The 19,469-nt window shown below is 47.9% G+C and overlaps 1 protein-coding gene across 1 annotated transcript in view; it reads left to right on the top strand.

The window, feature by feature from the left end:
* Nucleotides 1-18,845, top strand: part of ALK (anaplastic lymphoma receptor tyrosine kinase) — a 234,102-nt gene extending 215,257 nt beyond the window's left edge. Inside the window, exons 22-29 of the mRNA XM_014951272.1 lie at nucleotides 5,327-5,424; nucleotides 6,530-6,622; nucleotides 8,283-8,384; nucleotides 9,077-9,211; nucleotides 9,792-9,882; nucleotides 11,137-13,193; nucleotides 16,809-16,936; nucleotides 18,799-18,845. Of these exons, the coding sequence (XP_014806758.1) occupies nucleotides 5,327-5,424; nucleotides 6,530-6,622; nucleotides 8,283-8,384; nucleotides 9,077-9,211; nucleotides 9,792-9,882; nucleotides 11,137-11,841 (1,224 nt within the window). The 3' untranslated portion in view covers nucleotides 11,842-13,193; nucleotides 16,809-16,936; nucleotides 18,799-18,845. The remainder of the gene's footprint in view (nucleotides 1-5,326; nucleotides 5,425-6,529; nucleotides 6,623-8,282; nucleotides 8,385-9,076; nucleotides 9,212-9,791; nucleotides 9,883-11,136; nucleotides 13,194-16,808; nucleotides 16,937-18,798) is intronic.
* Nucleotides 18,846-19,469: the final 624 nt, after the last annotated feature.

Genomic DNA, 19,469 nt, shown 5'->3' with positions numbered 1-19,469 from the left:
TATTTTTTCCTTGCAGTCTGGTTTTCAGACATAGAAAGTGGTCTGTGTTGCCCAGGAGCACTGTGGTCTTGGATAGATTGTAATAAAGTGGCTCCTGCCTGGATAAGAAGGCTAAACACCCAGAATGTCAAGATGTTTGAAATCTGAGCAATCATTTTATAAACAGAGGTTGGTTTTCTGTAGTGTCTAGAGATGCTGTTGTCAGCTCATATGAATGGGCTGAGCTTGGTGGGAGGTGAACAGGGAAATTCATGGTTTGCAATATGGGCTCTTGCAAGGTAAGAGGCCTTACACGTGCTTTGTTCAAAACTGCCAGGACAGGCTGTGCTAGATGTGTGAGGTGGCAGCTGAAACAGGATGGGGTAGGGCAAGGGCATCCATCACTTTGCAACAAAAGCATCTTTTCGGCTCATTAAATTAGAGAGAGAAGCCAGCTCAGTAATGATCAGGGTCTTGTGAGGAAGCACCAAGAACATTAGTCTTGTACGGCAAGGATTTTTACCTACTCGGAGTAAAATGAACAAGTTGCTTTTGTGCTCTTAATCTTTATAGGATGGAGTCATAGGAGCCTTCTGATCTGAGGGGTTTCTTTCTCTCTGCCCCTGCCACAGTCATGAGTTCCTCCTTCCAATGGAAGCCAAAAGGCTTTCATTTCTGTCAGCAGTAGCTCTGTGCAACCCCTGTGAAAAGTGTTCCAAGAGGTGGATGGTTCACTTCAGGCACAGACTACGTTACCTTCATGCTATTGCTCTTTCTGCCTTCACCATCTCTCCTTCCTTTCTTCCTCCTTCATTGTCTTCCTGACGTGTATGAGGTTACCTGAGACTGACCACAACTACTGCTACACACAGGGGCAGTTCCCAGCACCTTGAGAATCATAGAATGGTTTGGGTTAGAAGGGACCTTAAAGATCATCCAGTTCCAACCCCCTGCCATGAGCAGGGACACCTCCCACCAGACCAGGTTGCTCCAAGCCCCATCCAGCCTGGCCTTGAACCCCTCCAGGGATGGGGCAGCCACAGCTTCTCTGGGCAACCTATTCCAGTGTTTCACTACTCTCCCAGTAAAGAATTTCTTCTAAGATCTCATCTAAATCTCCCCTTTCAGTTTAAAACTGTTACCCCTTTTCCTATTCCTCCCCTCCCTGATGAAGAGTCCCTCCCCATCTCTCCTGTAGCCCCTTTAGGTACTGGAAGGCCACTGTATGGTCCTCCTGGAGCCTTCTCTTCTCCAGGCTGAACAACCCCAACTCTCTCAGCCAGTGCTCAAAGGAGAGGGGCTCCAGCCCTCTGAGCATCCTTGTGGCCCTCCTCTGGACCCGTTCCAACAGGTCCATGTCCTTCCTGTGCTGAAGATCTTCCCCTGTTCGTGCATTTAACTCACCCCCAGGACTGAAGCAGAGCTGGGACTGCTGCTGCTGTTTTCTGCTCTGTCCCATTGCCTGTCATGCTTTGGGAAAGACGAAGTTCAAATGCAGGTGGGCAGCTGCGAGCTGGAACTGATTCAGATAAACAGTTTCCAGTCCCTCTCTAACAGTTAGGTGAATATGGACAGCCTGTGTACACAGATCCACACCTTTCTGTTCCCCATCTAATGCCTTCCTTCCCCCGTGTGGTGGGTGCCTGGCGAGAATGACAGGATAATTCATCCTCTGGCTGCCAGGGCAGCTTCTGGGGCACCAGTGGCACCTGTGAGTGCTGAGGAATCAGCCTCTGGTGCACACGCTTGACTGCTGACTCAGAAACCCAGGCTGGGAGACTGACTTTCTGATGTGAGATGAGGTATGTGTGGGGCGTTGTGCTCTGTGAAGTGTAGGATCCAGCTGTGGGAGTGGATTTACCCGCTGTGTATACTGGAGGTGTGACAGACTGTCTGTGCATAAGGTCCACGCCTCAGTACTGCTGGCTGTATCTTTGCATTACTGTTAATGAACCCTGAGCTGCCTTGTTCCTCCTATTGCTTTTTCAAGGCAGATGTGCAGAAGATGAGCATAGCAAACTGGATGTCTACCTTTCCAGGCCTGTTAAAGGACAGGAAAGACAAGGTAAACAGAGTAAACAGGCTTGTATGAGCTTTGCTTCCAACAGGAGTAAACTGAACACACAAGACCCAGCTGACTGAGTAGCAGAGGTGCACTGCTTACTGTGCAGTGAGCACTGTATGAATTACTGTTCTCATTCCCCCCTGTTTTTCTCCAGTGTTGTACTTTTTTAAAATTTATATTATTTAGATGATCTCCAAAGGTCCCTTCCAGCCCCAGCATTCTGTGATTTTTCCAGGTGATTTCCTTACTACCTTGTCTTTCCCACCTACATCTTGTCTCTTCTGCAATCATGCTGGAAGCAGAAGTATGTGTTCATTCTCTCCCTTCACCACCCAATTGCTCTCCCCACTCACCTGCCAGTAACTTCAAATTCATTTGCCAGTTTCGGTCAAATTAAATAGAGGTTTCGAAGGCATTGACATCTCCCCCAGGGGTCCAGGAAGGAGAAATCACTACACTAGAGTGACCCATGAGCACAACAGTTGTCCTGTTTGGCTTGCTGCTGGCCAGCAGGAACCTGTGTGGCTATGAGCAGGACGCACGCGGAGCATTGCTGTGTGCTCAGCCACTGGAAATCATGGAAGGGAGCAAAGGGAATGGTGGAAGAGAACGGGAAGCAAGGGAAGGGGGAATGTGTAAGACATTGTAGGAGACACGAAGTGGGAAGCTGGAACTACTGCAGGAGGTATCAGGGCATGGGACCCAACTTAACAGGAGATGAGAATACTGCCCGCACAGGTTGTTGCATGTTGAGCTTCTGTGTTCTTCCTGTAAATAATGAAAGCCAACACACAATGATTCTGCTGGTCTCTAAGCGAGAATGGTCATGTGTACGTAAGCCGGATGTTCGTCCAACATCCCTGATACAATACCAGTGGAATTTGTGGAATATTGTCAGTTTATGCCAGCCAGGTCCGCTCTGTAAGCTTCGGATTCAAACCCCTCCATGGGTCAAGGGTTTACAGCCCTGAAGGGTTTCTCTGTCCCATTTCTAATAGAGTTTCACATCTATTGCGGGATTATCCCTTCCTCCTCATCTGGTAGATTCAGAGATGCTGGAATTGGAGCCTTCGCTCGTTATGAGCGTTGCAGAATTGTCCATTCTGGGAAGTTCAGGGCTGATCTTTCTCACACACAGCAGCGCAATCAAAGAACAGCTCCGGAAGATAAATCGTACATGGATGAATGATTCCCCTCCTTTGTGTTGTGCAGCCTGTTGCACAGAGCAGTGATTACACCGAACAATACACAGAATTTTGTTCATCTTTAGTGAGATTCAGCCTCACCCAGGGAGGTGTCACACCGGTGCTTCCAGCATGCCCACCGCTCTGAGCAGCGGTGCGTTGCAGCTGGCATTGTCCATTCATCTGGGGAGCAAAAGCTATAAAGCGAATCCTTCGGTGTCTCAAGGCTGCTCCTCTTGCAAAATGAATCCCAAACCTCCATTTTTCAAACAAATTACATAGCTAAATTGTCCTTGGCTGGGCAGTCACATCTGTTTGAGGACTGTATTTAGCCAAATAAAAAGTGGAAGGAATTCATCCGAGGAGGGGAAGGAAGGGAAAAAAAGGGAAAAAGAGAAAAAAATCCATGCTGCTCAAATCAGCATGTGGCTTCAGCCTCTTGACTGACTCGCAGTACAGCTCAGGTCTGGAATCGATTGCACAGTAAAGAATTGGGCTTTTTACTCGGTTTTCACTTCAGGTTTCTGACCCTTGCCCAGAAGAGGAGGGATTGGGTAGATTGAGATATTTCTTTCCCTTTGGTTATTCCCTGAAAGGCAAAAAGAAGGTATCTGCATCCTTTCTTACTGTACCCACCTTGTGTAGCTGGTGAGTTGCTTTAACTCACAGAGGTAAAAAAGATTATTCCCCCCTCTCCACAAAAGTCGGGGAGTGGGGAGAGGCTTTATGTTTTCAGGAAATGGTTGCTCTACAAAAAAATAGTTTAGGGGGAGATGCAGCCTGGTGTTTTAAAGAATCGATTGAATATATCTATGCAATGAAGTATACTGCGTAAAGAATAAAATACAAGCAAGTGATACATAGTCACAATTTTGCTTTATGGCACCGCACTGAAAAAAAAAAAAAAAAGGCTTTGTTCACACAGAAATGCAGCAATTTTCAGTTATGTTATTGGGCAAGTATTAAGGCCAGGTTTTTCCTTATCTCTTCAGAAGATGTTAAGACTTTTTTAGGTGTTACCAGTCACTGTTTAACTACCGGCTACTGCCTGCTACAGAGCCTGGACTTATTTCCAGTCCCAGTTAGCAGTGGTTTAGATCAGGTGGGATGACCAGCAGAGCATCCCATCAGTCTGGAGATAGGTTTCATCACCACAGAGGAGCTGGCAGAGCCGGTGGTCCCTGTCACTGGAGAACCCGTGCTGGTTTGTGCATCAGTGGGAGAGCCCCAGGGGCACTGGGCAGAAGGGCAGGTGTCATGAGGGAGAGGCAGGGGGTGGGAGAGCCTTGTTTGGTCAAGTAACTAAGGCTGCAGATAAACACTTAGCTAAATGGCTGCTGTGGAATAAGCAGTCATGGCCACCCAGTTGTTTGTCATCAACCCTGCTGGCAGCAGTGATTTCCTCCTTGCCCCAAGGACTGGCCCCAGGGATCACTGATTCACACCTCGGTGCAGAAGCCGATGGTTTGGCTTCAGAGGCCGGTGAACACGAGCTGGTGCTGAGCCCTTTTCACTAAAGCATCTGGCTGCTGCTGGCAAGGGCTGTGGACTCCATCAGAGGGGCAGGAACAAGGAGTTGGCAGCCTTAGTCTTCTGTAGCCGTTGGCTACACAAACCTGTGTCAGTGCTCTGAGGGGCAAGATAAAACCTACACAGATGTGGAGGAGGGAAAGAGCAAATGTGACTCATGCCATTATACAAAATGTCATTCTCATTGTTCAAGGTGACTTTAGAAAGGAACGAGCAATAATACAAAGAAACCAAGTGAGGACCAGTTCGGGCTACAGATCTCAAAAATCAGGCTGAAAATTCAGAAATATCTCCCATGAGAACCGGGGGAAATTCTTGTGGGACATCCCAATGGAGCTGGAAAGTCGTATCCAGCTGTTCTGATTCTGTCCCTGGGATTTGTATGCCATTGTGCCTGCACATTTTTGCATAGTTCATGGATATTAATGCTCTCTTGTGCATTTTTGTAATCCCTTTGTTGTTAGCATCTGAGCTATGTCACCTGTTGGAGAGTCCCCAGTGCTGCATCCGTGACGAATCATGCCCCGTTCTTGCTTTTAACCCACGTTTGTCCCTTGTCTTTTGGTAGAATCAGCCCTCCTCCCTCTCCATGCTGGACTTGCTCCACGTGGCTCGTGACATTGCTTGTGGGTGTCAGTACCTTGAGGAGAACCACTTCATTCACAGGTAGGTGAAGACATCTGTGTCAGCGTGGGCATGGCTGGCGTAGAGGCCAGCACTGACTCCTAATGCCCTGCTTGGTATCTTTGTGTCCTGCTGCACTCTAGTGGCTGGATACCTTTAAACAGGGTAGATAAAGTCAGAATAATAGGAGCAACTAATACTCTGGAATTCTCATTCTGGAACCCATTCCTTCTCCCTCTTGAGGAATGGCTGTACAAGTACAGCCAAAAGTGCAACAGCTCGTGATTATTGTGACCTGCTCCTGGACAACAGGGTGTTTGAGTCTCAAATTCTGCCCATTGAGTAGAGATAAACAGAGAGAGAGATTGTAGCTCACTCCTCTGAAGGAGTTACCCACCAGGTATGCCACCGTGGTGTTCAGATCTCAGGGTTTACTTCAGCCCAGCAGAGGTGGAGCTGGAGCTTGAGCTGTGTACTCACATCCAGGCCTATACCTTCAGTCTTCAGAGCAACACCTGCACGTTGTTGTTCTGGAACAGGTTGCCCAGAGAAGCTGTGGCTCCCCCATCCCTGGAGGGGTTCAAGACCAGGCTGGATGGGCTTTGAGCAACCTGGTCTGGTGGGAAGTGTCCCTGCCCATGGCAGGGGGTTGGAACTCCATGATCTTTAAAGGTCCTTTCCAACCCAAATCATTCTATGATTCTGTGATTCCTGTCTCTGACAGAACACCCGTGTGACGATATTTGAATGAGCACACTAGGAACAGGTCAGTGGATCATTCCCCTGACAGCTTGGTGTTGGGACCAGCACATTGCTGAAATCAGCCCTGCTGATTGCAACTCCTCAGAGGCATAAAAATAGCTCCCGGGGTGAAGGGAGGCTCAGGGAAGGCGCATTGTTTCAGCTGGAAGATGTTACATGAAGTTTAAAGAGGAAACGTTAAAGAGCAAAGCTGCTCCTGCTGTTGGGGTAGATTGGAATTTGGGACATCACTAGTTATCCATAAACGCTGACCTTCCTGGCTGTTGTGGGCTCTCTGCAGCTCAGGAAAGTAGGTACTGCTTGTTATTTTCTTTCTGGCTTGCAAAATTGTGGAATGATTAAGTGGTTCTTCTCTTTCTGTTGCTTTTCTTCCCTTTCCTTGTAGGGATATTGCTGCCAGGAACTGCCTCCTTACCTGTCGAGGGCCTGGGAGAGTGGCTAAAATTGGAGACTTTGGAATGGCCCGGGATATCTACAGGTAGCAGAGCCAAGTCCAGGGAGGAGCAGTGTTTGGGCAGGAGGGCAGGCCCTTGTGCTGTCTGACAGGCCAGAGCAGAGATATCCCACCCAGAGCAATCCCAGCCAGTGCTTTTTTTGGTGTTTGCCTTCACCCGTAGTTTAACTGTGCTTTGGAGACTTCTCCTACTCCTGACAGCTTTCTTCTGGGTAATGAAGCCTGATGGTCAGGGAAGGCATTTTTCTTCCTTCTTGTACTCTATCCTGAATTTTTTGTCTTTACTTTCTCCACACTGAATGGCATTGATGTGCCCTTTTGTTTTGTGGTCCCAAATCATTCTGAGCTTAATCTCTCTCCTTGATACTACCCCTGCCTCTTCGGTTTGGTGTCATCAGTAAATCTCCTCAATTTACTGCAGATAAAGGAGGAAGGTCAGGAGAATGTAATCACCCGAGCTGGAATTCAGCCAGGACACAGGGTTAACGACTCTGCTCTTGCAAGGAGTGCCAGGAAAGCTTTAATGACCATGAGCAGTCAGGGTTGCAGCCTGAGAGCTCGTCTTCCAGGTGGCACCTCCAGAAGTGCAGCACCGTGTCCCGCTGTGCTGGGGAATTGATTTGCCTCCGACTCGGAGGAGGGAATGCCTTGTGCTCAGTCACCCACACTGTTTATTCCAATGCCTTTCCGCCTTTTTTCCTGCTTGGGGATTCTCCCGTGCACTTACTGAGCCAGGCATGGCTCTGCTTAGCTTGAGATCTGTCGGTATCGCAGCCCGAGGTGGTGCAAACAGAGCACACTACCTTCAAACACCCAAGTGTATCAGGGCTGCTTTATTTTTCCCCCTCCTCTCTCTCTCCCTTCACAAAGAGCCCCCAGTCTGCCCCCCACTGTCAGATGGGGCTCTGCTGGGACAAAATAGCATCTGTCACGCTCACACGACCTGCAGAACTGGCTGCCAAGATGAATGCTTTCGTGTTGAGTTTTCAAAGGTGCCTTTGAAGTTTGTGAGTGTTTCTATGCCCAGGAATATCCTTTGGATGCTCAGGGAGTTACAAGCAGCAATACCAGCTTGCACTGAGCAGCCTCCCGCAGCCGCCAGCACAGGCTTTGGGGCTTGTAGGTTTTATTTTTTATGACACCACTAAAGGACTGATGTGATTCCTGTCTCAGGAGCATGGAAGGTGGCTTTTGTACTACTGCCCCTGCTCTAATGGCCAAGCGTCCTCCTCATCAACCTCCTCGTTCTTATAAAGAGTTTTTGGATTTCACTGGCTACATATGGAACACGCTTTGTTTATTTTTGGTGGGGATGCTCAAGGTGACCATGTGTGAGATGAGGTGGAGACCTTGCTGTGGCTGAAAAGCACAGGAGGATGGCTCTGCTGGCAGTGGTTTACTGTGCGAGTGAATCACAAGGAGGATGCACACAGAGAAGGATAACTCGGGTTCACCAGATCGGGCCTAAAGCGAGGGAGGTTGGAGCAGTCCTTGCTCCATCTGCCCATTTCCACTATTTTTGTGACAAGGAACAGGTCTCTTCAGCATTTTCTCTGCCGTGCTGTTTCACCTAAATTAGTCTCTCATACAGAGCCATGTTTTTGGATTTGTAATTATAAAAACCCCAAATTAATGGCATTTTCTGAATTCTTGGCTGACTCTTTGTTTTGCTTGTTCTTTGCAGAGCCAGCTACTATCGGAAGGGTGGGTGTGCAATGTTGCCCGTCAAATGGATGCCTCCTGAGGCTTTCATGGAAGGGATATTTACATCAAAAACAGACACATGGTGAGCTTCCTTTCCTTCTCTATCTGGTCTGTCTGTCTGTGTTGTGGATTCCTTTTGTAAAGTGTGAATATTTTGTAAAAAACACATGTTCTTGTTCATTTCTCCTTTACTAAAGAGGCGAGCTGGGTCTTTCAGTGCCAGTAATCTTGGAGGAGGCAAGAAAGATCAGACCAAAGGGGGTGAGCGGGCAGGGAAGGGAGGTTGAGGCAGGTGCAGGTGCTGTGGTGATGGCTGGGAAATGGTTTTATTGCACTCTGAGCTACAGGCGGGGGCTCGGGGGCTGAGAGCACGTGGGGATTCATTCGCTGGTGTGTTATTTCATGCAGAGTAGCTTATTCAAGAGGAAAAGTTTGTCCTAAGTGATCAGGCCACTGCTCCACTCAGTCCTGCCTCAAAAAAGCATAACCTGACTTTAACATTTGTTACATCTAGTTGAACATTGCTGAGTACAAGGACAAAGCAACCACATTTACCTACCTGTATCCTAGGCTTCACTCACTTAACAAGCAACTACTAGTGTTCATTAATTGATTCCACCCTTACAACTGCACACCTTATTTCTGTCTGAGTCCTGCAGCGGTGATTTCCACGAGCACAGACTGCAGAGAGCAGTGCTGATGGTGCTGGCTGCACCTTTAGGCGCTGCCCCTCAGTCATGGTCATTCCCGTGTCCTTCACTGTGTTTTTCTCAGGTCCTTTGGCGTGTTGCTGTGGGAGATATTCTCTTTGGGATACATGCCCTACCCCAGCAAAAGTAACCAGGAGGTTCTGGAGTTCGTCACCAATGGAGGAAGGATGGATCCACCTAAAAACTGCCCTGGCCCTGTGTATGAATTTTTTAACTTTGATATATTCATGGAAATAAGTTTCCGTTTCAAATGCTGTTCTCTAGTCAGAAGTTAATGTCTTTAAGATTGATCTTATTGTGGCTGATTTGCTTTACAGACTTGAGTGCCAGTGACTTCTCTACTATTTCATTTTTCTGTCTATTTTGGAGGATAATTCAGGGCCCCTTTGGGAAGTGCTGGCCACTGCTTGCTTGGTCCAAGAGGGTGCAGTATTTCTGTGTCTTAGTTTAGCTGGGGAACTGCAAGTGCTTAAGGCTGTTCACAGGGAGGGAAAACCGGGCTCTGTTATTGGTAGCCCTGCCTACCTTTAGTGACTCATCCAAGGGATTTCGGGTGGGTGAGTTGTTTCTCTGACGTGCTGTGAATTTCACCCCATTGGTGGCCACATTTCAGTGCTTGCCGGCACATCAGTTGTCCAACTCTGGGGAAATCAAATCACTCTTAGATTAGAAGTCAGATCAGTGATGTGTTGGGTTTTTGGTTTCTAAGCTGCAGTGACTGCCTGTTAGGTACCAACAGGATCTGCCATTTACGAGCACCTTCCCTTCTGCTCTTTCAGTTACCGCATTATGACCCAGTGTTGGCAGCACCAGCCTGAAGACCGGCCAAATTTTGCCATAATCCTGGAGAGGATTGAGTACTGCACTCAGGTACGGGTGTCCAATTGTCTGCAATGAGGTGGGTGGAGACAGCTCTTCTTGAGGAGCAGTCTAGGCAAGCCAGAACGTAAGAGGAGAAGGCAACACTGCCTTACTGGTGTCAGCCTGGGACCAGTAGCTGGGGATATTACCTCAATGCCTGGTTGATCCTTCTTGCCTTTCGCTGCTGGAAGGCACAGTCTCACACAAGCTTACGCAGCTTTCAGACCTGTAGCTCTGCTTCTGCTTATAAAGCACAGATTCCAACAAACAAAAAGAGCTAAGACAGGCCAACACCCACACGCTTCCTGTCAGCCCCTCCATCCCAGTGCTTACCCTCAGGACACAGTCAGCACCCACCAGAAATGTCCCAGCTCAGAGCACCCTCTGCATGTAGCAAAAAATCAGCGATTTTTCAAATCTGAGTGTGCTGGAGAGGGCAGGTGGGGACTGCTGTGCTAAAGCACTGGGGATTCTAAGGCTGGGCAACGAGGAAAGGATGTGGCTGCCTTTCTAGGCTGAAATCTGATCCATTTCTTTTTTACCACCATTTTTAGCTTATGAGTGAACTAGTTTGGGAAATGTTTTGCTGCCCATATCAGCACAGGCTTCTTGTGTGGCCTCACACAGTTATTTACCTCGGTCAGTTTACTTTCCTTCACTGTTCGGGAGGCTTGGTCTGGTTTTCATGTGTGTTTGGATCCTGGGATTGGGAGGGGTTGTTTTCTGCTCTCTACAGCTTGCCATGGCATCCAGCAATAATTAAAGGTTGCCCAGATCGCTGCATTTTCTCTCAGTTCAATTTTCAAAACTGTTTAAATAGCTCAGAACCACAGTCCCTATGGATTCAGGCTTCAAGGGGTCTGCCAGATTGCCTTCTCTCTGTGTTCCCCTTCCTCCCTCGTTGTGTGGAGGCAATACTTTCATGGCTGAAACTTTCTTAATATTATCTGAGAATGTTATGAACCCTGAGATGATATAGATTCCAAAACAACATTCCCACAGGAAATTTGGCTGGACATAAAAAATGGTTTTCATTGGTTTTGTGCCTCTGCTGTTGTGTGGTGAGTTTTAGGGTTGCTTTTTTTTTTTTTTAAAGAGTTTGATTTTAAGGGTATCCCGTTGCATCTCACAGCTCCTGGAAGGTGGGAACGATGCTCTTGTGATTGTAGCGCGACAGCTGTCAGATGTGTCAGGTTTTTCATCAAGTCCAAGTATGCTTGATAGCAGCAGGCTTTGAGACATTCTCGTCCTTCTCTCCGGCAGGACCCAGATGTCATCAACACTGCTCTGCCAGTAGAATATGGCCCGTCAGCTGAAGAGGAGGAGAAGGTAGCCATGCGCCCCGACGATCCGGAAGGAATTCCTCCTCTCTTGGTCGCCACACACCAAGACAGAAAGGACGAGAAGCAAACCCTGCCATCTCCACCACCCCTGCCGTCAGCCATCGCTGCTGGAAAACCTCTCGGGAAAGCGGGAGCCTTGGAACCACCGGTGCCGGGGAAGGTGCAGTCGGCCCCAGCGGGGGGACACATCAACATGGCCTATGCCCAGTCCAACCCCCCTTCGGAGCTGCACAAAAGCCGGGGCTCCAGGAACAAGCCCACCAACCTCTGGAATCCAACCTACGGTTCCTGGTTTGCAGAGAAGCAGGCCAGCAAAACCAGCTCCCTGCTGGAGAAGGAGATGCCCGAGAGGGAGAATTTGGGACAGGAAGGAAACTGTACTGTGGGGCCCAACATTGTGACTGGGAGGCTGCCAGGCTCCTCCCTGCTGCTAGAGCCATCTTCCCTAACAGCAAGCGTTAAAGAAGTGCCTCTCTTTAGGCTCCGCCACTTCCCCTGTGGGAATGTCAACTACGGATACCAACAGCAGGGCTTACCCTTGGAAGCCCCCGCGCCGCCGGGCGCTGGCAGTTACGAGGACCCCATCCTTAGAAACAAGAGCCACATAACCCAGCAGGGGCCCTGAGAGCCCTCGACCCTCTTGACTTTTCCCCCTGTGGCCCCTGAGCCTTGAAGAGATGTCCCGTTACCCAACACACCACAGCGAGGGATCGGACGCCGTTACCTTCCATTTTGTGCCAACCTGCTCCAAAAGTGCCACCCTCGAAGCTGTAATTTCAACCAACCCGAGAGGCTTCCGATCACCGGAGCCCCGATAGAGGAGAAGAACCAAGGGGGAGGGAGGATAAAGGGAACAGATGTTCAGGCCCTGCAAGGCCCAGCTGCTGTCGCATCACCTCATCTGCATGGTTGTCGTCATGCCCTTCCCGTGAGCTTTTTCTCAGTTGTGTGTTCTTTGCTTCCGTGTCAGGCTGCCGCTCACCGCCTTGAGTGTTTCATGTCCGGGGTTTTGCCATGGTTTGTGGTTGCTGTGGGACACCTGGAGATCTCCCGTAGCGGGTTTGGGGAGAGCCTCCTCTCTCCAAATCCGAAAAAAGGACGCGAGGGCGCCGAATGGTGACGCGATGACCCGTTCCTAAGTCGTGTTCCAGCTACAGTCCAGTCTTCGAGAGTCCTTGAGTGCGCAGCGGTTATGGGGGTGTTGGCAGGGCAGTAGAGACAGTGGTTGTACTCCACCACTTGGAAGAGAGGAGAGGGAGCGTAGAGGATGGGTGTAGGTGCTGTCAGGCATTCTGGGGGGGCTGGTGGGGTGTTGGGCTGGGTTTATTGTTTTATTTTTCCTGTGTTTGAGCACGAAAACTGAGTAAAGCCCTTTAAAATTCCTCCTGTCCTACAAAAGTAGGAATGTCCTCCATGCAGAACTTGTGCGTGTCGAAGTGGAACCAAGATGAAGTTTTAAAGGACTGTGGTCGTGAGAGAAGCTTCCACCTGTCCTGACTATGGACAGCCACCCAGGTACCTCCGAGGTCTACAACAGCCTCTGACATCCCCTCTACAAACAACAACATAAAGGCAGAAGACTACAGTCGTGCCACAATCTGGATGCCAGACACTGTCCGTATTTGAAGGGTCTAGAGCCCTTGTTTCTTTAACAAAAGATGTGTATGATAGTGGTCTAAAGACAAACACTGCATTGACTCATTTTGTACACCTTGTGCATGAAAAATACTCCAGTTAAGTGTGTTGTCAAAACATAGATGTAGGAAATAATTCATGTGTAAAGATGTGCATTAGTAACTTCAACTTAGGGTTGCAAGGAGCTGTTTTAGCATGAACGCTATCCCAAAAAGGGGCACCTGTTTCCACAGAAATGGGTGTGCTGGAGCATCAGCAAAGGAACAGGAAGGCGTTCTTTAGTCCAAGACTCTTCGTTTCAGTGAAGTGACTCCGAATCTGGCCCCGGATCCAAACACTGAGGTAAGTCTTCGTAAGGGAACAAACCAGTATCCGCAGATACGTACTGATACTGATACGCAGATTAGGAGAGCCACCAAGCTGGTGAGGGGCCTGGAGAACAAGTCCTATGAGGAGAGGCTGAGGGAACTGGGCGTGTTTAGTTTGGAGAAGAGGAGGCTGAGGGGGGACCTCATTGCCCTCTACAACTACCTGAAAGGAGGGTGTAGAGAGGCAGGTGTTGGCCTCTTCTCCCAAAGGACAAATGACAAGACCAGAGGAAATGGTCTGAAGTTGGGGCAGGGGAGATTTAGATTAGATATTAGGAAGAATTACTTTACTGAGAGAGTGGTCAGGCACTGGAACAGCCTGCCCAGGGAGGTGGTGGAGTCACCATCCCTGGAGGTATTTAAGAAACGTATAGATGGCTCTTCAGGGCATGATCTAGTGCCCAAGGTTATTGGTTTATGGTAAGGTGTTGAGTGTGGGGTTTAGTTGGTGGGTGCGGTGTTTTTGGAGGGCGTTTGGTGTGGTGTGATTTTTTTTGTTTTGTTTTGGTGTTTTGTTTTTTTTTTGTGGTTGGACTTGATGATCTCTGAGGTCCCTTCCAACCACTGAGATTCTGTGATTCTGTACTCCCAGCCCTTGGGATGTGCAGTCTGAAAGTGGAGAGTTTGGGTTGGGCCACCACCCTTGGAAAAAAAAAACTAAGAGGGGGGGGAGGTAGTGTGGTCTCCTGACCTGCCTTTCTGACACCTCTGATAACAGAATTAAAATACTTTATTTAGATGAATGCCAAAATTGTGTGTAGGAAACCAAAATGTCTTGTGTCGGGAAGCTTGAGGCAGGGGCTGCTCCCGGTTCTGCGTTTGTGTGCTGGGGACCCATGGCAGCGTGGGCTCGGGGGGGATAACGAGGGGGACGCTTCGGGTGTTCTGCTGCACCCTGTTCAGCTTCTTGGGCTTCAACTGAGAGAGTATTTGCAATCTGCAAGGTCACGGGGCTCACAGCTCTCCTCGTGGAATGGCCACCAGGGAGGGACTCTGTCCCGCTCACCAGTGTTAGTGTCACACTGGTCTCGCTCTTTCTCACTCAGTAGCTTCAATGTGGTAGTTGCCCAGAGCCTCAGGGAAGCTGATTAATTCAGGAGGGAAGCACTACCAGGACAATTTCTTACACTTGTGTATTATTCACATAAAATAGCAATTTTCATTTAAATATTCCTGCTTTCTCATTCTCAGAAGGAGTGAAGCTCCTCATTGCTTTCTTTAGCTCCTCTTTGCGTAGGAGCACGCTGAGGTTTTGCCACCCCTGACTTGGTTCCGAGGATGGAATCTGACTGAGTGTCCTTAAAAAATACATAGGAACGAGAAGTTGCTAAGTTAGTGATCTTTGATTAGCTGAAATTATTAATTCTTGGATCTGATGCTGCACAACTGCAGATAAGCTGCCAGGTAACGATGTTAAAGGCAGCTTTTCTGCTTTTAAAAGCAGGAGCAGCAAGAGGTGGTTGGAAGTTTGTGGGGGCAAAAGGCTTTCCCCAGCCACGGTGAGCGCGGGGTCAGTGCTCTGCGGCTTGTGCCGTGCAGTTGTTTTATTGGAATTTCAACTGAAATACTCTTGCAGAACAGGACTCATAAAAAAAGAAGGAGCTTAACACGTTAGTGTCTACTGGTCTCGCTCTTTCTCACTCAGTAGCTTCAATGTGGTAGTTGCCCAGAGCCTCAGGGAAGCTGATTAATTCAGGAGGGAAGCACTACCAGGACAATTTCTTACACTTGTGTATTATTCACATAAAATAGCAATTTTCATTTAAATATTCCTGCTTTCTCATTCTCAGAAGGAGTGAAGCTCCTCATTGCTTTCTTTAGCTCCTCTTTGCGTAGGAGCACACTGAGGTTTTGCCACCCCTGACTTGGTTCCGAGGATGGAATCTGACTGAGTGTCCTTAAAAAATACATAGGAACGAGAAGTTGCTAAGTTAGTGATCTTTGATTAGCTGAAATTATTAATTCTTGGATCTGATGCTGCACAACTGCAGATAAGCTGCCAGGTAACGATGTTAAAGGCAGCTTTTCTGCTTTTAAAAGCAGGAGCAGCAAGAGGTGGTTGGAAGTTTGTGGGGGCAAAAGGCTTTCCCCAGCCACGGTGAGCGCGGGGTCAGTGCTCTGCGGCTTGTGCCATGCAGTTGTTTTATTGGAATTTCAACTGAAATGCTCTTGCAGAACGGGAGTTGTAAAAAATGAAGGAGCTTAACATGTTACTGCTTCTTACCTGTGGAATATGTGAGGAGGTAATTCTGGTCGGGGAAATGGTGAATTACTACTGAAATTCTCCAGTCTGCTGGGTTGGGAGCACTGAAATACTGTTCAGCGTTAGCCATTGGTTTTAAGACACCTTCCTTTGTGTAAAATGCTTTATTGTGATTTGGGTGTTGGTTTTTTGTGTGTCAGGCTTTTTTTTTTTTTTTTTTTTTTAACCCTCCTCCCCCTTGGAAGTCAGATGAATTCAGGAATCTGGTTTGGGCTTATTTTTAATGTAAAAACTGTAACATTTCTGAGCTGTCCTACTGTGAGCCTTTGGTTCCATACACCTGTGTGCTCTCCAAGCACAGCACCCCAGTCTGCAAAAAGTGTTTTGCAAATACTGATGCGAATCAAATCTTGCCACTCAGAAACAAGGGTCCTATTCTTAGAAAACAAGTAATACCCTCAATGACAAATGATTTCTACTAATTAATTGCCTGCACTGACGGATGCTCTGCTACTTATGTGCAGGCTGCATCCAAGGTGGTTTCCTGGTCATTCTGTAATTGCTTTGCTTGACTTTAAGCGTCTGTCCCGTTGCCAAAGCCTTGCCAAGATTGCAGTGACAATGCGAGATTTTATTTGTATCACTGGGGTGATGTGGAGAAAGTTTCCCTTAATGATGCCTGTTTTCCCGTTGCCAAAGCCTTGCCAAGATTGCAGTGACAATGCGAGATTTTATTTGTATCACTGGGGTGATGTGGAGAGTTTCCTTAATGATGCCTGTTCCCTCTCTAACTGCTGCAGCTCAGGGGTTACAGACTATGTGTGTGTAAAGAGCCGAGTAACACACTGGGCATAGTTTTAAGGAGGCTGTGCCTTAAATTCCGTACAAGAAGGTACTTCACAGCATTTATTTTAGCATTTCTCTTACAACGGCTGGAAGTGTTCATTATTTCCTTTGTTCCCATTTCTAGTGATTTCATTCTGGCACATTTCCTAGGGCTGTGCCCCCATTAGCAAGAGCGTTTTGTCCAGATGTGAACTAGGAATTTTGAATTTCTGTGTCTAGAAAGATTCACCTGTTGAGTTCTCAGGGCTGCAGGAACAGAAGGGGCTTCAGTAAGTCACCATGAGCTCACCAGACCAAAGCACCCTGGCACGTGTAAATCCCAAATTCCCTTATTAAACCTTTCCATGCCAGGCTTAGTCGCGGGGGTGGGGGTGGGGGGGGAAATATTAAAGTTTTTAACCCTCTTACCCATTTTTGTCTATGACTTATTTTTTAAAACATCTATTCAATGTAAATTTTTTAAGGAACTTGTTTTTAAGCCTGTTAATCTTCATTGGCAAGATTTTCACCCTGGTCTTATGTGTCTTCTTCACTCTACAGTGGAAAAGCGGGACGCGGTGTGATCTACAGGATGTCAAGTACGACTGGGAAAATCCTGTGCTACCCCCCTCATCCTCTGAAAATGGCTTGTTTCCACCTGGACGTTCCCCGTTCCCTGTAGATGTTAGGTAGGTTTCTGATTCTGTGCGCTGCTGGAGGTACACGAGGTTGGGGTGCCTGGTTATCTGCCTTACCAGTTGTCCCCTCATCTTCCTTTTGGCTACTGACCCTTGTTTCTCCATCACGGGCCTGGAAATGAAGTGAGGTGAGATGTTTGGGTGGTTCTGCTTCCTGGAGGGGCAGGAGAGGGGCTTTGCTGGACTAGAGAAGGTGCAGGTACTGCGGGTCTCCTGGTCTCCCTCCCCCTGTGCCCACCCTGCGTGATGTACACGGTCTGGAACGGGCTCTGAAGGATTTAACTTTGCATGTCTGCTTGTGTCAGCGGGCCTGTCTGGGTGACAAGAACCTTGACACAGGAACAGCATAAAACAGCCTTTCACAGCAGCAAAGACATCACCCTTTGTCTGTCCCAAAGTTAAACCCGTCACAGGAAAATGTCCAAATTGTCTGCATCTGGCTTCTTTTAATAACAAAAGCTACATTATAGGAGTGTCTGTCTCATGTACAGCAGTTTATGCAACAGTGTTTATAAAGGAAGGGCCTGTGCACTTCAGGGATACTATGAAGAAAAATACTAATATATGGTCATTGAGTATTTTGTATTGACTGGTGTCTTTGTATTGTAAACAAGTGTAGTGAACCACAAGGCATGAAGACAAATAAAATGACTGTAGCTGGCTTTCTGCGTTGAGCTGTGTAATGATTGTATCGCTGTCAGGTCTCTTCTGCCATAACCCAGGGAGGGCTCTGGGCATCAGTTTTTACATGGTCCAGGCACGGAAATATTAAGGTCAGCTGAGAGCACCACTTCTGGTGTGTAATGATTGTATCGCTGTCAGGTCTCTGGGCATCAGATTTTACATGGTCCAGCACGGAAATATTAAGGTACATGCTGAGGTTAACTGAGAGCGCCACTTCTCTGAGTGGCCACAGGTGTTTGAGACTTGTTTGCATTGAAAATGTCCAAATGTCTTACAGAGAAAAGGGCTGTTCCTTCTGTTACAAACCACCAAGGCTGGCTTTTAAAGGTTGGCTCTCTCTCATGAAAAGAGAACAAAGTATACGGTTGAAGAGACCATTTGGGTGTTTTCAGTCTGAAAAGTTAATGGGATTTTTCTTTGAGTAGGTCTAATTATAAGCTGTACTTTAATGCTGTGGAATGTCAGTATTGAGTCTTGTGCCAAACATGGGAAGAGGCAGATCCAGCCCTGAAGTGCTCACTTTCTCCCCCTCCCCATAGCGTTCCTATGCTGTAGGTAGCTGCTGTCTCAAGAAATGGTCCTTGAAATTAGGGCTGACTTACCTGTAAATCTTATTCTCCTTCACTTGCTTGTCCACATGCTCATCCTCCTGCAGCACAGCACTGTGATTTGGTTAACAAGACTTTTCTCCTGAGCAGGAATCTGGCAGACACCTCTCCCCTCCCTCCATTTCACCCCACTTTGGTTCCTCCCTGCATTAAGGGAGGAGGGAGCTCTCCTGGACGTACAGCCGCCACCATACAGGTTTGGATCCGGCACTGGCTGGCAGTTTTTGCTCTAATTTCCATTTTTTCCAGAGTTGTCTGTCTGCAGCGGGGCAGGAAAAAGGGTGCAGGTGGGTACTGCGGTATGTGGCTTTCACGGACACGGATTCAGTTTCCACCTGGTGCTTTGATGTGGCTTCTGCAAAATCTGAACTCTGTAAAAGCCACAATGTAAACGCTGGACTTGCCACAGATGCAACTGCATTGATGTGGCTTCTGCAAAATCTGAACTCTGTGAAAGCCACAATGTAAATGCTGGACTTAGCACGGATGCAACTGTGTCACACAGAAACCAGGTTCTGGTCTGCAAATCCACAGTGTCAATTTTGGATCCTTTCACCTCAGATCTTGCTGGAGAACAACACTTCAGAACCACAGGCTCCCTGCCCAGCAAACCATCACTGTCAACACCTGCAAACGATCACGGAATCCAACTGGACCGACCTCACTAGGAATAAATTCCCCATCCTGGGACACATCAAGAAAGTTCTCCTCCTGTCACACCTGTGACTTCTCCTTTTCAGCACGTGTCCAACAAAGCTTGAAAGATTTCATTGCTGAGGGCACCGAAGAAGCACGTTTTCTGAAACTGGACCCCAGAGACATGCTGTGGAACAAGGACAAGCCTCAAAGTCTGCAGAGGCAGCATGGAATTTCTGGGGACCATCTGTTTACTTGTTTATAAACCAGGTAATATTTTATTTATACAGTTTATAGAGACTTTGAGGATCATTTGCTTTTTCTAACCAGTCTGGGGCTGCAATCATACAGACCTCAGCACAGCACTTAATTTCAAACTTCACTGCCAGTTATTTTCAGAAATATTTTTATGACACAGTGTCCTCCTGCAAGAGTTGGAGGAAAGGATTACGGCAACGTACCTTGGATTTAGGAGAAGCACAAATCCCTTCACATCACCACCCGGAAGACAGCAATGGGTAATCCCTTCTGGAATGGAGGGAACCAATTTATTTCTGTTTCAGGCCACAGAAATTTACTGTGCTTCTTGCTTCCTC

This window comes from Calidris pugnax, unplaced genomic scaffold (genome assembly GCF_001431845.1).
Source record: "Calidris pugnax isolate Ruff unplaced genomic scaffold, ASM143184v1 scaffold24, whole genome shotgun sequence".
NCBI classification, from domain to species: domain Eukaryota; kingdom Metazoa; phylum Chordata; class Aves; order Charadriiformes; family Scolopacidae; genus Calidris; species Calidris pugnax.
Note: the sequence above shows the minus strand (reverse complement) of the source record. Positions and strands in the feature narration are given on the sequence as shown.